At 37.3% G+C, this 15,786-nt stretch overlaps 1 protein-coding gene across 1 annotated transcript; it reads right to left on the reverse strand.

Moving 5' to 3' along the window:
• Window positions 1-2,447: 2,447 nt before the first annotated feature.
• LOC144642289 (protein AMN1 homolog) lies at window positions 2,448-6,308 on the reverse strand. The gene is made up of 5 exons (XM_078501261.1): window positions 6,300-6,308; window positions 5,051-5,195; window positions 3,453-3,670; window positions 3,230-3,286; window positions 2,448-2,636 (listed from the first exon to the last, which is right to left on the reverse strand). The coding sequence occupies exons 1-5, from the start codon at window positions 6,306-6,308 to the stop codon at window positions 2,448-2,450; spliced, it is 618 nt and encodes a 205-aa protein (XP_078357387.1).
• Between the last annotated feature and the right edge of the window lie 9,478 nt (window positions 6,309-15,786).

Consider the following 15,786-nt stretch of genomic DNA (forward strand, 5'->3'; position numbering starts at 1 on the left):
AGAAAGATCGGGATCTTGGGTAAAGACATGAAGGAGTGGAAGAAGAAAAACTCTAATAGCCTACTCTTCACAGGGCTTTTCAGTAACTATTTACAATAAAAATTACACTAATGAATGAAAACAAATTTAAAAAATGTACAGTAGGTTTTAAGTTAGGTTGAAAATGATCTGAATGAAGTGCATTTACTTTATTGCGCCAGAGGGTAAAAAGACCCCGCTTAGACACCTAGCAAATTAAGAACATACGAGATGGATACGGTTAAATTCGTAACACATTTAACGTATTGGGATCGTCTATAACGGACCTCGCAGACAAGTCTACGGACCAAAATGCACTGAAGAATAAACTTATCACCGATCTGCAATTGTAAGATGCGGTGTCGTATAAGTACAAAATAGACGATAACTGCTTCGTAAGTAGAGAAGCCGCAAAAGGTGAAAGTAAAACGTGGGATGATTCAAAATGACTGCTAATGTTTTGTCGTTGTGATCTTGCAAAGTTTAGAGTTACAAAAAGAGTTGACATATATATATATGTATACTGAAAGTACTTCATTGCCCTGTTTATCTTCATCTCTCGATGACGTATAAATTCAACATCCCCATTGATGATCAACTCTGCTTTGGCTTTCCACTGTAAAATTCAGGTTCGCATGTATGCATAGCATGTACATGTACTTTTCACATCAAAGGGTAACTAAGAATCGGATAAAACGGATAGAACGAGAAGCATGTATTTTGTTATTACCGAAATTGATGAGTACAAGAGACATCATGTAACAAGAATGTCCCTTTGGCAAATCCATAAACCTTAAAAACTGAACAGCCAATCAGGACACAGCATTTTCACACCAATGATTGTAATGTTTCATGTTAAATAACTTGAACATCAGTGCAACTCTAAGTTACTGTCTGACGTGAATTTCCTGAAACGGCACTAAATGCATCAAAGATAGATGCAAGAATTGTTCTTTCAGGTTATTAACAGTAACAAGATAAGAAAGTAATTTTTCTTAAAATAAGTCCATGTTGCGACATGGCATTTAAACGGAATCAGGGCACACTTCAAGAATATATAGACACGTATATAGCGTTTCTGACTGTCCACATAGTTATCCGTTTGTGAGTTTCCTTTGTAGAGTTCTATTCTAGCAAAGCACAATTATTGGGCCTCTTTAACCAGTGCTAAAAATACATAACAGTGCCCCTGGGTACCCGGTTTCCTGATTACCTTCTTTTCTTCAGTAGGGTGGATATTCAACATGAACAGTGGGTAAGAGTTCACTTTGAATAATTTCAGTTGTTGTTAGTTACATGTATTTTTTCACTGTAAAAAAGGAAATCTAAACGAAAGGACCACTACTCTGCAGCTATTGTACCCACTCATCCCATACGCTGTGTCCACTATCTTTAACTCTGCAAGTGTGTTTATAATGCTCTGTTTTTACACACATAATGGTTTTCATTTAAACTTTTTACCTGATAGATACATTCTCAGTTTTGCTTTATTTATAGCAATTTATACTGGGTGGCATTCGTTTATGTACAAAGCCGGTGCCCAGAAGGGTCTTGTATTAGAAACACGTATATTTCTTCCGTGACATGCTTGACATATCTCCATAGCAACCTCATTCCCGGGGTCCTTCACTTCCTCATTTCCTCGCGTAAAAACAAGAGAACCCTGAGAAATCTTACAGAGCATGCGGAAATTAAAAACATGTGACGCACGCTTCACAGGCGAACAATGATGCAACTGCACGAACCCAGACACGAAAGCCCAACACATAGATTATGTGAACTAGATTGTGTTGTTTGTCGCACGAACCCAGACACGAAAGCCCAACACATAGATTATATGAACTACATTGTGTTGCTTGTCTTTTACTATATTACAGTAGTGGCCGGCTACGTGGAATTTAGTTCAAGTGTCAGGGTATTCTGCAGTTAAGCCCAGTCGGATCAAACCCGTTTTACGGAAACCAGATTACACTCGAGCAAAACATTCTTACAAGTTATCCATTAGAAGATTCAGCAAAGTGTAATTAAATTCGCATTGTGCAAAACCAGAACAGCTTACCTAGGCTGAAAAATTTTAAACAATTCAAGTCATAACTTAAAAGTTTTCTTTTAAGAAAACACACATATATATGTAAATTAAATCAAAAGGTAAATTAGTCACATATTTTTAAGTATCAAATTTTTAAAGTTAACTTATTTTTCAATAAGATAAAAGAATCTTTTATTTTTGTCAATTATTAAATTTTAGGGAAACGTTGTTAGGTTAACCTCGTGTTTTCTTTTTTTAAAGATGTATGTTGATGTCATATGTTGCTCAGTAAACTCCATCACATGGCGCGTTTTTTAAATGACACCGGAATTATCTTATTAAGCTAATCCTAACAAGATGTATCAATAAATAATTGTCAGGGTTGCAAACTTGGCAGCAGCTAATACACCGTCCATGATAACTGTTTCATACGCCCGCCACGCAGCATGGCTTCTTCAAGAGCTTGACGGGATCTGTCCGTAACGCGAGGGCAGCCATCAAATATAAGAATGTTTATTCTTGGACAGCAAGCGAGCAGTGCCTCAATGCTGACATCTGTTATGTGAACACAGTGTGACACTTGAACTTCCTGCAAAGTAAAGAAGTCAAAGAAAAATCAAGAGCTTACAGTCATATCTTTTAATACAGTAAAGCTCTTCGAAGACCTTTCGAAGGGGGCTTAATCCCAGCTTAATAGAGAGGGGCCTTTTAGAGACGGGAGGCTTATTTTAAATCATACAGTTTAATCCCGATAACTCAAACCCTCAATGACTCAAATGTCTCACTGAATCGAACATTTTCCCTTCCCTTCCAGGTCATTTTCTTACTAATTTTACTCTCGCTAACTCGAACCTTGTTTATTTTCCTTGAAGGTTCGAGTTATCGGGATTCAACTGCATATCAGTTGGAGTTCATGTAAATATGAAATAAAGGTATTAATAAAGGGGATTTATTAATGTTTTAGTGCTGTTTTGAAGGCAAGCAAATCTCTCTTTCGGCAGTCGATTTCAAAACTCAGGACTGACAATGTGTCAGTACGAATTAGGGAGAACAACAACAAGGTGTTATTTGAACTGCAAAATTACTAGTTACTTCTCAAAAGAAGAACGGCGATTGAAATAAAAAAGGTGACACACCCCTCCCCTAAGCGAACGTCTGGAACAGGCTAAACATTGTACTTACTTTAAGAGATTGTTGACATATTCCACTCGTTAAGTGCATTATACCATCATCAGTTACCTGCAAATTATTTTAAAAAGTCAGTTATATAATAGAAAAGCCCACATTTTTATTCAGTCCACTTATTTAAACAGGATTTGAATATAACATTTTGTTCCGGCAAATTATATATATATTTATATATTAACAATAATTTTGTATTTTATGGATAACTTGCTTCCATTACCCTAGTATTAGAGATGTTGAGACTTTGAAGAAATCTGCAGTTGAGTGCTATGAGCTGAAGTGATGCATCTGTAATGTTGACACATCCACATAAATTGAGATGTTCCAAATGACTGCAGTGTTGAGTCAGAGAAGCAACTCCATCATCTGTAACATAAACACATCGGCGGAGATACACTGTTTGAAGGCGGCAACAAGAGGAAAACACTTTGCTGATACCTGTAAAACGAAGAAAATGCATTGTATTACTGAGCCTCGTTAAAACAAATTAATCTTCACCCTCTGTCACCTTCATGCAGTTTTCATGTGGGTATTCTTTTCATCTTTGCTGCTTTAGGAATTCGCTCATGATAAAAATTGCAAGTTTGTACTTCGAAATCGAGGCTTGGTGGCGAAACTAGTCAGTCGGACGTAAACATGCATAAGGGCTATTGTTTCTCAAAGCTCTCATAAGCAACTGCTCCTGCAAGCCACCATGACCATCTCTGGAAAGAACCAACTGCCTGGTCTTTTCCTTGGTTTAAATCTCTTGTAAACGTCCACTCAAAGATTTTTGATTCAACTCTGGGTCATATTAGTAAGCACTTCAATAAAAGAACACACTACTTGATTACATTTATTGTAGTATAACAATAAGATGATTTAAGGCTGGAAAAAGATTTATGCTAAAAGCGGCTTAGGTAAGCGACAAGTCTCTATTGTTTTAGTGTGTGGTTGCTTAGCTTACAAGCGCTCATTCTCATAAACAACCTGAGCTCTAGTCAAATTCCTGATGTGGTCACTTACAAGAGCTTGACTGTTCATGTACAGTGCAATATTAACAGAAATGTATAGTAGTCAGGGTTTGAGACTAACATTTTTGCTAACTACAACCTTTCAGCCTTACCCAGTCACTGATTAATGTTACAACCTAAATAATGCTTGATTTCCCCAGCCTGCGTTGCAGACCAACTAAACCCCGGTACAGTCTAAATTTCCCAGACAGGCTGATAATTAGCAGAAACAGTTTTCTTTCACTTGTCGCTTTTGTCACTGGAAAGTCCTAAACAAAGTTATCGTTTGGTGCTTTTCGGTAACTTACTTAATAGGCTTGTCCGTATTCTTTGATATATGTCAACAGTGAACTTGTTAGATCTGTTCTCTCAGAGTCAATTTCAATTTGGGGTTTCTTTTCACAAAACTGCCTTAAATTTCCACTAGACATTTTGGCTAGTGAAAACCCAAAATCTACTAGGCAAAACTGCATTTCTACTAGCCTTTGGCTAGTTGGCTTCTGTAAGTCTCAAGCCCTGGGTAATGAGTACTTAAATTGAGTATTACTTACACGAAACTGCCCTATGACCAGACATTTCTATCACGTTTTGCAAATTTGCAACCAAGGAAAGTTGCATGTAGCTACTAGCTAGTCCCACTACTATGTTAAGCCTGCTCACAGGCTCACCTTTGGACCACAAAGCAGTCTCTTTCATGCAGCTTTGCCACTTGTACAAAAGACTGCTCACTGGCTACATGTACATTGTACATTATGTTTTTTTGTCAAAAATGTGCCCTTTCAAGATGGTAGGGAAATTAAGGGCTTGAGCCAGAATCATCACATACCTTTAGAAGTGATACTCTCTCTTGAATGCTTGGTAGCATTTAAGTCCAATTTTCGCAAATTTTTACAAATGCAGAGACAAGCAAGTCCATCATCTGTTATTGTGCACTCACACAGCTCCAGCTCTCTTAAGGCAGGGTGTAATACCTTAAAAAACATAAAAAAATGCCCAGTCTATAAAAGGACAAACGAACATGACTTCTTATGGTTTGCAATTCCTTCATTTATAATTATGTAATTAGTATATACTACTATAACAGTGGACAGCGTTTTTTGCACATGCTGATTGGCTACTCAAACTCTGAAAATCTTTTGCTATTCACCTCAGAGCAAGGAAAACGAGAAAATATTTGAAAATATTGTAATCTTTGACAGGAATAAATTAGTCAAAAATCATCCTTTTGGGCTATATTATCTCACTGTTTTAGTATAAAAAAACAGCTATTCACTTCAGTGTCAGTGGCTAGTGGTGAATATTAAACTCGCTGATTCACAGCAAGGTAAGTATCCACCACTAGGCACATTGACTTCGGTGAATAGTTGTTAAATATTAATAACAACATTGTTTGTAACAAAGTGCATGAATTTACATGTAACAACAGGTTTGATGACTTTTTACATAAACCTTTCAAAAATGACAAATAGGAGTCATGAATGGTCCCTCAAAATGTCGCAGTGCTTGCAGTGCTCGCAAAATCTTAGTGGGTGCTCCTTTGCTCGTGCTCGCACATTTTTACAAGTGCTCGCATGCTCGATTTTTAGTGGAGGTAGGTTTTTGAAAAGTGCTCGTTGCTCGCAAGGCTAATTTTTGTCAATGCTCGTGCTCGCAAAGAAAAACGCTGTGCTCGCATGCTCGCAAAGACCATTTGATACCCCTACAAATCATGACAATGTATGAACAAGCAAACAACTGTACATGTTCAAATGTGTTCATCAAACATTAAAAGTTCGCTTTGGTTCTCTTATATGTATTTAACATAATACATGATTTGAAATAAGCACCAGGTCTCTAATAAGCCCTCTCCCCTTTCAAAAGGTCCTAAAAAGAAATAAGTCCCCTAGAAGCTTAAAAGAGCTATAGTATGTGAACTAGGAGTATCTTATTACAGAAAATTAAAGCTCATGTTAATTAAGGTATTTGAAATTAAAGCATATTAAATTAAGGTGAATAATATTTTGAGGAAAACTTACTCCTGAATAAAGGAAATAAATATGAAAGAGGAGGTAGATTTTTAAAATGAAGGAAATTACCGGTAACATGATTAACATAAGGAAGTGCAGTTTTTGGTGACAGCAAGAACAAATTTTGTTTCAACTGAACATTGAAATTGTTTTGGCCAAAGTCATAAGATGTTTATGTGTCAGATTTCGAACTGCTCTGATAATTTCACAACATTATACATGTAGGATTTTACATTGCAAAAGAAAACAGTTTGTAGAAAAGAAAGTCAACTATGTCTGGACTGGATCCAAAATTTGGGGAAATATAACGTTGCAGAAATTAACGCTTCACTTAATCAATGTTATGGAAATTAACGCAGACAAAAATTAATGTGAATTTTTAAAATTCGTGTTAATTTCATGGAGCGTTAATTTCCTCTCAACAAGGGAAAAACACCAAATTCTCAAAAACAACATCTGTGTTACTGTACATGCCATAAGATAGCTAGCTATAGTTTATAGGAGAACAAGAAGCTTGAGAAGCTTGAGAAGCTTAAAATCGGGCGCTTAATAATTAGCTATCTGTTTTGACTTGAAAAGCAGGGTACAGTACAGTAAAAATCACTGGAAAAACAGTCACTTAAACCTATTCAGGCCGGGAGGGGGGGGGGGGGGGGGAGCTTTTGAGGCCCGCGCTGACTTTGGACGCTTATAACTTTTTCAAGATTCAACCAAACGCTGCCAAACTTTGCGCGTTTATCTAAAATTTATCTCGCAATAATCTGGTAGGATTAGTTATTGTGCCAGTAACTTGAAATCATCATGGCAACGTCATTTTGACAGGCTTGTTTTCCCAAATTTGAATTTTTCGTGTTTCTATTTAATAATGAAAATCTGGAATGTTTTCAAGATTGCATTATTACTTAGGGCCTGTTTACAAGCAGGTAGGGTAACCCTAGGTGCTAGGGTTACCCTAGCAAGAGGGTTAGAAGATAGCCCGGGTTTACAAGCAAAATTCGCAGGTAGGGTAACCCTACTTACCCGGGTCAACTTACACCGGTTACGCTTCAGTTAACCTTGTAAAATTTTGTCGTTAGAAGCTGTTATTCGAAAATAATTCCGTTCCAGTGCAAAAATACGACAAATTGTGAATGAACACGATGTTTCTTGGTCACAATTCGCTGTTTTTGTCGGTATTTTTAAACATATTTAGCTTCTTGGAGCCAAAATAAAGTTGTCTCGGGTAGGCGAGTTATCCCTAGCAGAGCGTTTACAAGGCGCTAGGGTTACCCTAGCACCTAGGGTAACCCTAGCACTCAGCTAGGGTTACCCTAGGTGCTAGGGTAACCCTAGCGCCTTGTAAACACGTCGATGAAAATAAGAAGAAATGTGGGAGCGCTAGGGTAACCCTCCTGCTAGGGTAACCCTAGCACCTAGGTTATTAATGACATAATGGTCTCAAATTATAAAAATATATTTCGCACAATACAAATAAACGATTGAACTAGACGTCTAGAAGATATAAATTTGTAACACTTAGCAAAGTGCAGCCTTTTCGCAATACTTAATAAAGGCGGGGTTTTACCTGAAGACCAATTTTTCCAACGCTTTAGGTGGCTGACGCATTTCTCCTAATCAGGTAACTACTATTGTCAAGAAAATGATCACAACTTTTTGACCAATGATTAGGTATTTGTTTCATACCATTACTGTAATAGCAACTGGTGAAGAATAGTAGTACTGATCCAAAGTATAAGGGCTGGAAAACACTGAAAACCATTTCAGCCGCGTTTCAAGGATTCCAAAAAAGCTTTACTTATCCCATATATATTTGTTTTGCAGTATTTTGTTAATTTTTGGACAATTTTGGGGGATGTCTGGGAGGCGATAGTTTTTCTCAAAGGATTAGTAAAATTTAGACAAATAAGAAATATTGGAGATTTAATGTGATTTTAAAATTTGAATTTGAAGTTAAAAATTGGTGGACGGACACCAAACAGTCTCCTGACAACCCGGAGTGCTCTTGCGAGGGGGTCAACTGTTTGGAGGTGTTTCCATTCTTTTCTTCAATCCCTTCTTTAAATCTCTTAAAGTTCCATTCAAATTCAGGTAGAACCCCACCTTAAGTTTTGTTCTTGTGAGAAAACAACAGAAGTCAAAGGTTGCGTGATATAACCAACCATGGATTTTAATTCTCCCTCCCTTTCCATCTCCTTAGCCTTTCACCCCCACCTGTCCCTCCCTTTCTACTCTCATTCAATTTAATGTTTGTTTACATTTCCTAACCAATTCAGTATCGTACTAATCTGTGCCAAGCAACCAGATAATAACAGAAATTTGCCTTAATTTTGATCTCCCATACCAAGACCTTAGAGTATAAACCGCTAATAAAACAAAACACACTTGATAATAATTTTCTGAGGTTATACACCTTGCAGTATTAACGTACTAACGAACTTGATAACAAACCCCATGTCGTACTAAGGATTTTTACTGATCAACATAGAAAATAAGTTCACAAGGGTTTGTTCCCAAAACGTTTTTTACTGTACAGAGGGTCTGTATATTGACCTGTAACTTGTATACCGTATTGAAAAATTAAGAACGAACCGACTTCTGCCCGCTACCATGATATCATGTTGAAAAATTAGCTCGTTCGAAACCGTAGTAAAATCGTTAGAGACAGACAAGATACAGCCGTTTACTGGCAGTCTTTGAAAATCCTGAATTTCGTCAAAATGAGCCAAAATAAAGTTTTAAAATTTCCTTTATCAATATGGTTCTTATCTTTTTATTCAATTCTATGAACTGCTTTTATGCAGTACTGTCCACAAAGATTTCAATTTCCTCAAAGTTTCGGGACAAATGGATACAAAATATTTCGTGCAGAATGTAATTTGAGTAAGCGAATGTTTTCGCGTCTATAAATACTCCAAGCAGTGAATGGAAAACCGTTTTGTTTTAATCGATGAGTACCACTTTCAAATAGTTATAATCCATAAAAAATAACAATCAGATCAGAATACAATAATTATTAATGTAAGGTCTCGCTATTATGTCTCGGCAGAGATACTTCTTTTTGCAAGTTCAAATGTATGCAAATTTCGTGTGAAATGTAATTCGATTCCATTGTCTTGTTTACAAAGTCTTTCTTAAGAAAGTTGTATTTTCGTGAATAAAACCCATTGGCCTGTTTTGTTTTCCTGATCATGTTTGTCTGTGATTTTTACAAAACATGTGGTCTTTTTTTTCGGAACTTTAAGTTGTACAAAAATTCCTCTTTTGAACACAGATGTCACTTCCGGAATTTCTCATCTAAAATTCAATTGGTATTTAATTATAATTATTCGAAGTTTTCATTTTCGAGTCATCTTTTCATTTGATAGCATTACTGATCTCGTAAAAAATTCCATTCAAGTTCACACCAATACTGTACATTGCCAATGTTTTGCTGACGTCTTGAGAAGTGTCATACTAACGTCACTAGTCAAATCTAAAATATATCCAAACCAAGTTGTGCAAACATTCTACTCTTTGTGACAGGCGACTTTGACGCCCAACTGTGCGGAAATGAAAATCGACATACTTCTTGCTAAATATATAAAAAATAGTTTTAAAGTGGAGTCCGCCTCAAAAAAATGTACCGCCAGATCACACTGCTATTTGTAGAAACCAGCAAAGCGTCTAGTTTCAAAGTTTCCCACAAAAACATTGCGTGACATGAATGACGTTACCCCTTTTATTTACAAAAATAGCTTCAACTTGTCAAAGCAACTATAGTTTCACAATGGTGATTATTAGTACTTTACCCGTTAAGCTTTTTTCTCTGTCCTCCCGCCGAAGCAAAGAAGAGAACCAGATTGCAGATTAGCCCAAAAGTCGACCCAGTGTTCCTACAACGATTTACTGTCAAAACTGAAATGAAACCGATTGGCCCAGGCTATCCCCGTCATTTTTAGCCGACAGAAGACTATCGTCTAGGACGACCAAAGGGTAAACTATAAATCGGCCACGCCCGATTAATAAGTCCTTGACGGTTCTTGTCGTTTTTCGGTGCCTATTCATCTTCGGCATCTTTCTCATCCACCTCTCGTTCTGTCCTGTGTCTGTCATCACACGAAAGAAAAGCTGATTCTCAAAAAATCTGCCACAAAGGAAATTGACAAAAACAATATGAAAACCATATATCGAAAGTTTCTTATTCTAAAATTTTATCATACGTCTTAATTCAGAGCTACAAAGAAGTTCCTCCTTTTGAGTTATTGATACTGTTCTTACAGTACCTCTTTCCACTAGCGAAATTTTACAAAATTCCTTCGCGGCGAAAAGGTAGCGCGAATCCAGAACAGACTCCAATCGAGAGAGTGGGTTAATTCTAGATTACTATTAATTAACTATTACAACATTCATTTTTAAAATAGTTTCCCAAGCCGACTAAGCTAACTAAACGTCGAGTGTATCTTTCAGTAAACAAAACATGCCGTTATGACGCCGGAAATCCAGCTCACGCATACTATACCCCGTGACTCACGCAAACCTCCGACTTACGTGCTACTACAGTCATTCCTTTCTAAACATTTTTTTTTGACCACCACCGTACCTTTCTACCCAAAAAACTCATGAAACCGCCCGGTTTTAACCTGTTTTAACCTTTCAAAAATTAGAGCGTTCGAAACTAAATAAGATCCGTAATCACAAACAACATACAGCCGTTTACCAGCACTCTTTAAAACTCCTGAAACCCTTCAAAATCAGGCAAAATAAATCTTTGAAATAACCTTTATCAATGTTTCTTATTTTTTATTCAGTTCTATAAAATGCCTTTCATACACTACTGTCAAACAAAAATTTCAATTTCCTCAAAGTTTCAAGACAAAAGAATAACAAATATTTCGTGCACAATGTAATTTGATTAAGCCAATATTATCACGTCTAAAAATACTTCAAGCAATTCAGTGAAAACCCGTTTTTTTTTTCGTATCAACGAAAACCACTTTCGAATAATCAATACATGAAAATAACAATAAGATCAAAAGGAAGAAAGGAACCTTTCTAATTATTTGAAGACTTTCAAAGCCGTGATATTATGCATCCAATCCGCGATAAAATTTAATTACAACAAAATCCAAGTTCTCATTTTGAAGTCCATTTTTTTCAGTTGATACCTTTATCCAACTTGTGAAAAATTCCATTCAAGTTCCTATTAATACTGTACATTCCCAATGTTTTGCTCAGGTCTTCAGAAGCGTCTTACTAACCAAATCTAAAATAATTCCAAAACATGCTGTACAAACATTCTACTCTTTGTGACAAACGACTTGACGACCAATTGTTCAGAAATGAAAATCGACACAGTTCTTGCTAAATAAAAAAAAAGTTTTACGGCGGAGTCAGGCTCAAAAAATATACCGCAAGATCACACCCCCATTCATAGTCAGAAACCAGCAAACCATCTAGTTTGCTAAAAAAAACACTGCGTGACATCAATGACGTTACCTTTTTCATTTACAAAAATAACTTTAACTTGTCAAAGTACCGTAAAAACCCGCAGATAAGCCGCACCTTTTTTCCAAAAATTTTCGCTCGAAAGCGGGGGTGCGGCTTATCTGCGGGAACATTCGGAAAAGGTGCCGTAAATTTTCGTGGACTGATGCTAATTTATGGAAAAGTATGTAAATTAATATTACACAAAACTACAAGAGAGTACCGGTCATTGCTTTTGCAAGTTTGACAGCTCCTATACTGTTTGCAGTGTCGACAATGGCCTATAACTTTAATAGTATAAATATTGATACTTTACGAGCGAGAAAATACCACGAGTATTCACGAGTAAGATGGCCAATTGTTTCTTTCTCATTTTGCACTTCGATGGAAAATTTGTCGAACTGATTATGAAATTCTCTTCATGCAACGAGTTTATCTCCAATAGATGGCTCCCAAATCTCCTTAATTTGTCGATATGATAGCCACGAAACCCGAACGCCTCCATCGCCATCTTGTTTTGCTTTACGTTCTCGCCCTAGTCCCATATTTCGCATCCGATCAAATGCCTGGTTACTAAGCTACGAACGTTTTGCAAACGCAAGTTGTTCAATGTTGTGACACAAAAATCTATGGAAAAACTGCGTTGAATGAAGAAATACCTGTCAACAAATGCCAGAAAAAGATCACCCATAATATGTCAAAGTTGGTTTTCATTATATTAAAGAGCTCAAATTGTGGGTAAGACTGAAGTATTCTCTGTTTCAATGTTCATTGAGTTTACGTTCGATGAAGAAGACTTCCTAAAGACTCAACTTTGGATTTTTGACTCGACTTTGGATTTTCTTTGATTCACTTTCAAAAAACTTTTTTCCAACATTTGAGTTGTTAAACTCAGGGTGCGGCTTATCTGCGGGTGCGGCTTATCCGCGGGTGTTTACGGTAAGTGCAATTTCACAATGGTGAATATCAGTACAGTATGGGGCCCAGTTCTCGGCCGGGTCCAGTTCTCGGCCACTTTGTGTTTAACGCGTTTTTTCACACTCCAGTTGAATTAAAAGAAAAAGGTATTTCCTTCAAACGATAGACTGATTCATGTGCTTTAAGTATCTTGAGTTTGATCGTTCAATTCGATATAGAAAGCTCACAAGTCGAATTTACGCGGAGGTAGGTGAATTTGCATTCCCGAAAAATTTGTTTGTTTACGGCTCCTTAAAATTCATGGATGTAGTTAAATTCGTATTTTATCCAAAAGCCCCCACCATACGAGCTAATTTTTGGCATGTGAAACGTAGAATAATTCAGCTTTCTGCTTTAGTTAACTTTTCGTTGAACCGTTGTATTTTTTGGTCTTAATTTACTTCGAAATTTTTTCTTGCGACGTTTGCGTATTTGCCAGTTCTCGGCCACCCTGCTCGCTATCACAGCTTAGCGCTTGGTTTTTAATATAATTTCATCTGCTGCTGCCAGAATGAAAGAAATAAATGTTTTAAAAATAAAGTTCAATCTTATCTCTAAGTTTTGAGCTGACTCTTGTCTTGTCTATTATTTCTACAACACCTAACTCTTTCAAGACCTTTTCACTGCAAAATAAACCATCTAAATGCATTGGTCACACAATGCGGTTTTGCCAGAACCTGCACATAGGCAACTAGGCGCGTTAAAATCCTTCTTTTCTAAAGTAAAACAAAGCCTCATAAAAATAATTTGGGATCGATATAACATAAATAGGTTTACAGAGTGATTTTATGACTGTGAAAATTAATTGAGCATTTTTTTTACAGATAATTACGCACAAGCTTTTTAGTGGCCGAGAACTGGGCCAAGGTGGCCGAGAACTGGGCCCACAAATGGAGCTTTTATTTTTATTATTGCTCGGGAAAATTAATTTTTGACCGGTCGATAGCTTTACACCAAAAAGCTGAATAATGTACCTAGCTCTGGGAGAAATTTCAAGTTCCTGCGGTTCTTCTGAGGTAAGAAATACAAGTTTACGTCAAAAGTGGCCGAGAACTGGGCCCCATACTGTACTTTGCCCCGTAAGCTTTTTTCTCTGTCCTTCCGCCGAAGCAAAAAAACACAACCTGATTACACATTAACCCAAAAGTCGACCAAGTGTGCCTGCAACGATTTCCTGTCAAAACTAAAATGAAAACCATTGCGGTATGCGTCACCCGTAGCGGTTTTGTAGCAACCCCAAGCTATCCCCGTCTTTTTGGCCGACAGGAGACTATGCTCTAGGACGACCAAAGGGTAAACTATAAATCGGCCACGCCCGATTAATTAGTATTTTCATCTTTCAAGACTGAAAGAACCTATCGTAACATTTAACAGGGAATTTGGGTGACTTCTTCTTCTTGCAACGCCTAAAATGGACATTAATGCAGCTGTAACAGACCTATACACTGCAGGATCAGCAGAATTTCAGATCTGACAAGTATAAAGTCAGTAAATAAACAACATTGTGTCTAGATACCCGGCAGCCGGGAAGTGTTTTCAAAATACTACATACCCGGCAGTCTGAAATTATTCTAGAATTTCCACGGAAAAACCAATCCAATCCTCCTCAAAACTATAGATCTTTGCTTAGAAATGCCAAGCGATTTCAATTATAGTTTTGGCTTTGTGTTTGAGGAAATTTTCGAGCTTGGGCATACTACAAAATCTTGATTCTTCGACACTTAGAAAAAATTCGTACTCTGACTCCGGTGTCAACTCTTATAGAATAATTTCTACAAAAACTGAAGTTGAAACCCTGCGAGAGTATTCGATATTTGCTGAGAAATGTGAAGCGATTCTAAATAATGTTTTGCTTTTGTTGTGGACGAATTCTCTTGGCTTCGGCGTACTATAAAATCCTCGACTCACGGGCACGGTTGTTCAAAAGACTAGATACCCGGCAGTCAAAATTTCATGAATAATCAATACATTCAATATCCACAAAAATGATCATTGAAACCTAGCTCCCGAGAGTATTTCAGTATTTCAATTTTCGGTCGGAAATACCAAGCGAGTTTTTACAATGTCAGTTTGGTTTTGCACAAATTGTACGAATTTTATGTGACTCACGGGCACGATTTTTCAAAGACTACATACCCGGCAGTCAAAAATCAGATCAACAGAACCTCAACGCTATTAGGCACACGTTGCGAACTGATCTGAGAGTGGTCTCCTCACTGAGGGGACAAATCCCCTGAATTTGAAAAAATCTACTTGAGTGACTATATATAGAGGAACGCTTTGTATTTCTATTTAACCGAGAGCTTCGTCGCTTCCAACGCTAAGCCGTTTAGCCCACAGAAGAACTTCGTCGCTTCCAACGCTGAGTTCGTTTTGGCGCGAAAAGCAACACCACGTGCCACCTTTGTCACGCCACTAAAGTGTCACACCGGAAGTTACATCGGTGGCGGACTTTCGTCACCGAACGCTCAAGCGTTTTGTAGCTATTTTGTACTACTTTGCCGAGGCAATTGTTGAGGCCTTAAGTTGGAAAATCGCTTGGTATTTCTACACCGACATCTCAGCAGGTTCAAATGGAAATTTTGATGGAAAAACGGGAAGCTTTTTTGACTGCCGGGTATGTAGTCTTTGAAAAATCGTGCCCGTGAGTCACATAAAGTTCGTACAATTTGTGCAAAACCAAACTGACATTGTAAAAACTCGCTTGGTATTTCCGACCGAAAATTGAAATACTGAAATACTCTCGGGAGCTAGGTTTCAATGATCATTTTTGTGGATATTGAATGTATTGATTATTCATGAATTTTTGACTGCCGGGTATCTAGTCTTTTGAACAACCGTGCCCGTGAGTCGAGGATTTTATAGTACGCCGAAGCCAAGAGAATTCGTCCACAACAAAAGCAAAACATTATTTAGAATCGCTTCGCATTTCTCAGCAAATATCGAATACTCTCGCAAGGTTTCAACTTCAGTTTTTGTAGAAATTATTCTATAAGAGTTGACACCGGAGTCAGAGTACGAATTTTTTCTAAGTGTCGAAGAATCAAGATTTTGTAGTATGCCCAAGCTCGAAAATTTCCTCAAACACAAAGCCAAAACTATAATTGAAATCGCTTGGCATTTCTAAGCAAAGATC

The sequence above is a fragment of the Oculina patagonica genome, chromosome 2 (genome assembly GCF_052425735.1).
Source record: "Oculina patagonica isolate OP01 chromosome 2, crgOcupat, whole genome shotgun sequence".
Classification (NCBI taxonomy): Eukaryota; Metazoa; Cnidaria; class Anthozoa; order Scleractinia; family Oculinidae; genus Oculina; species Oculina patagonica.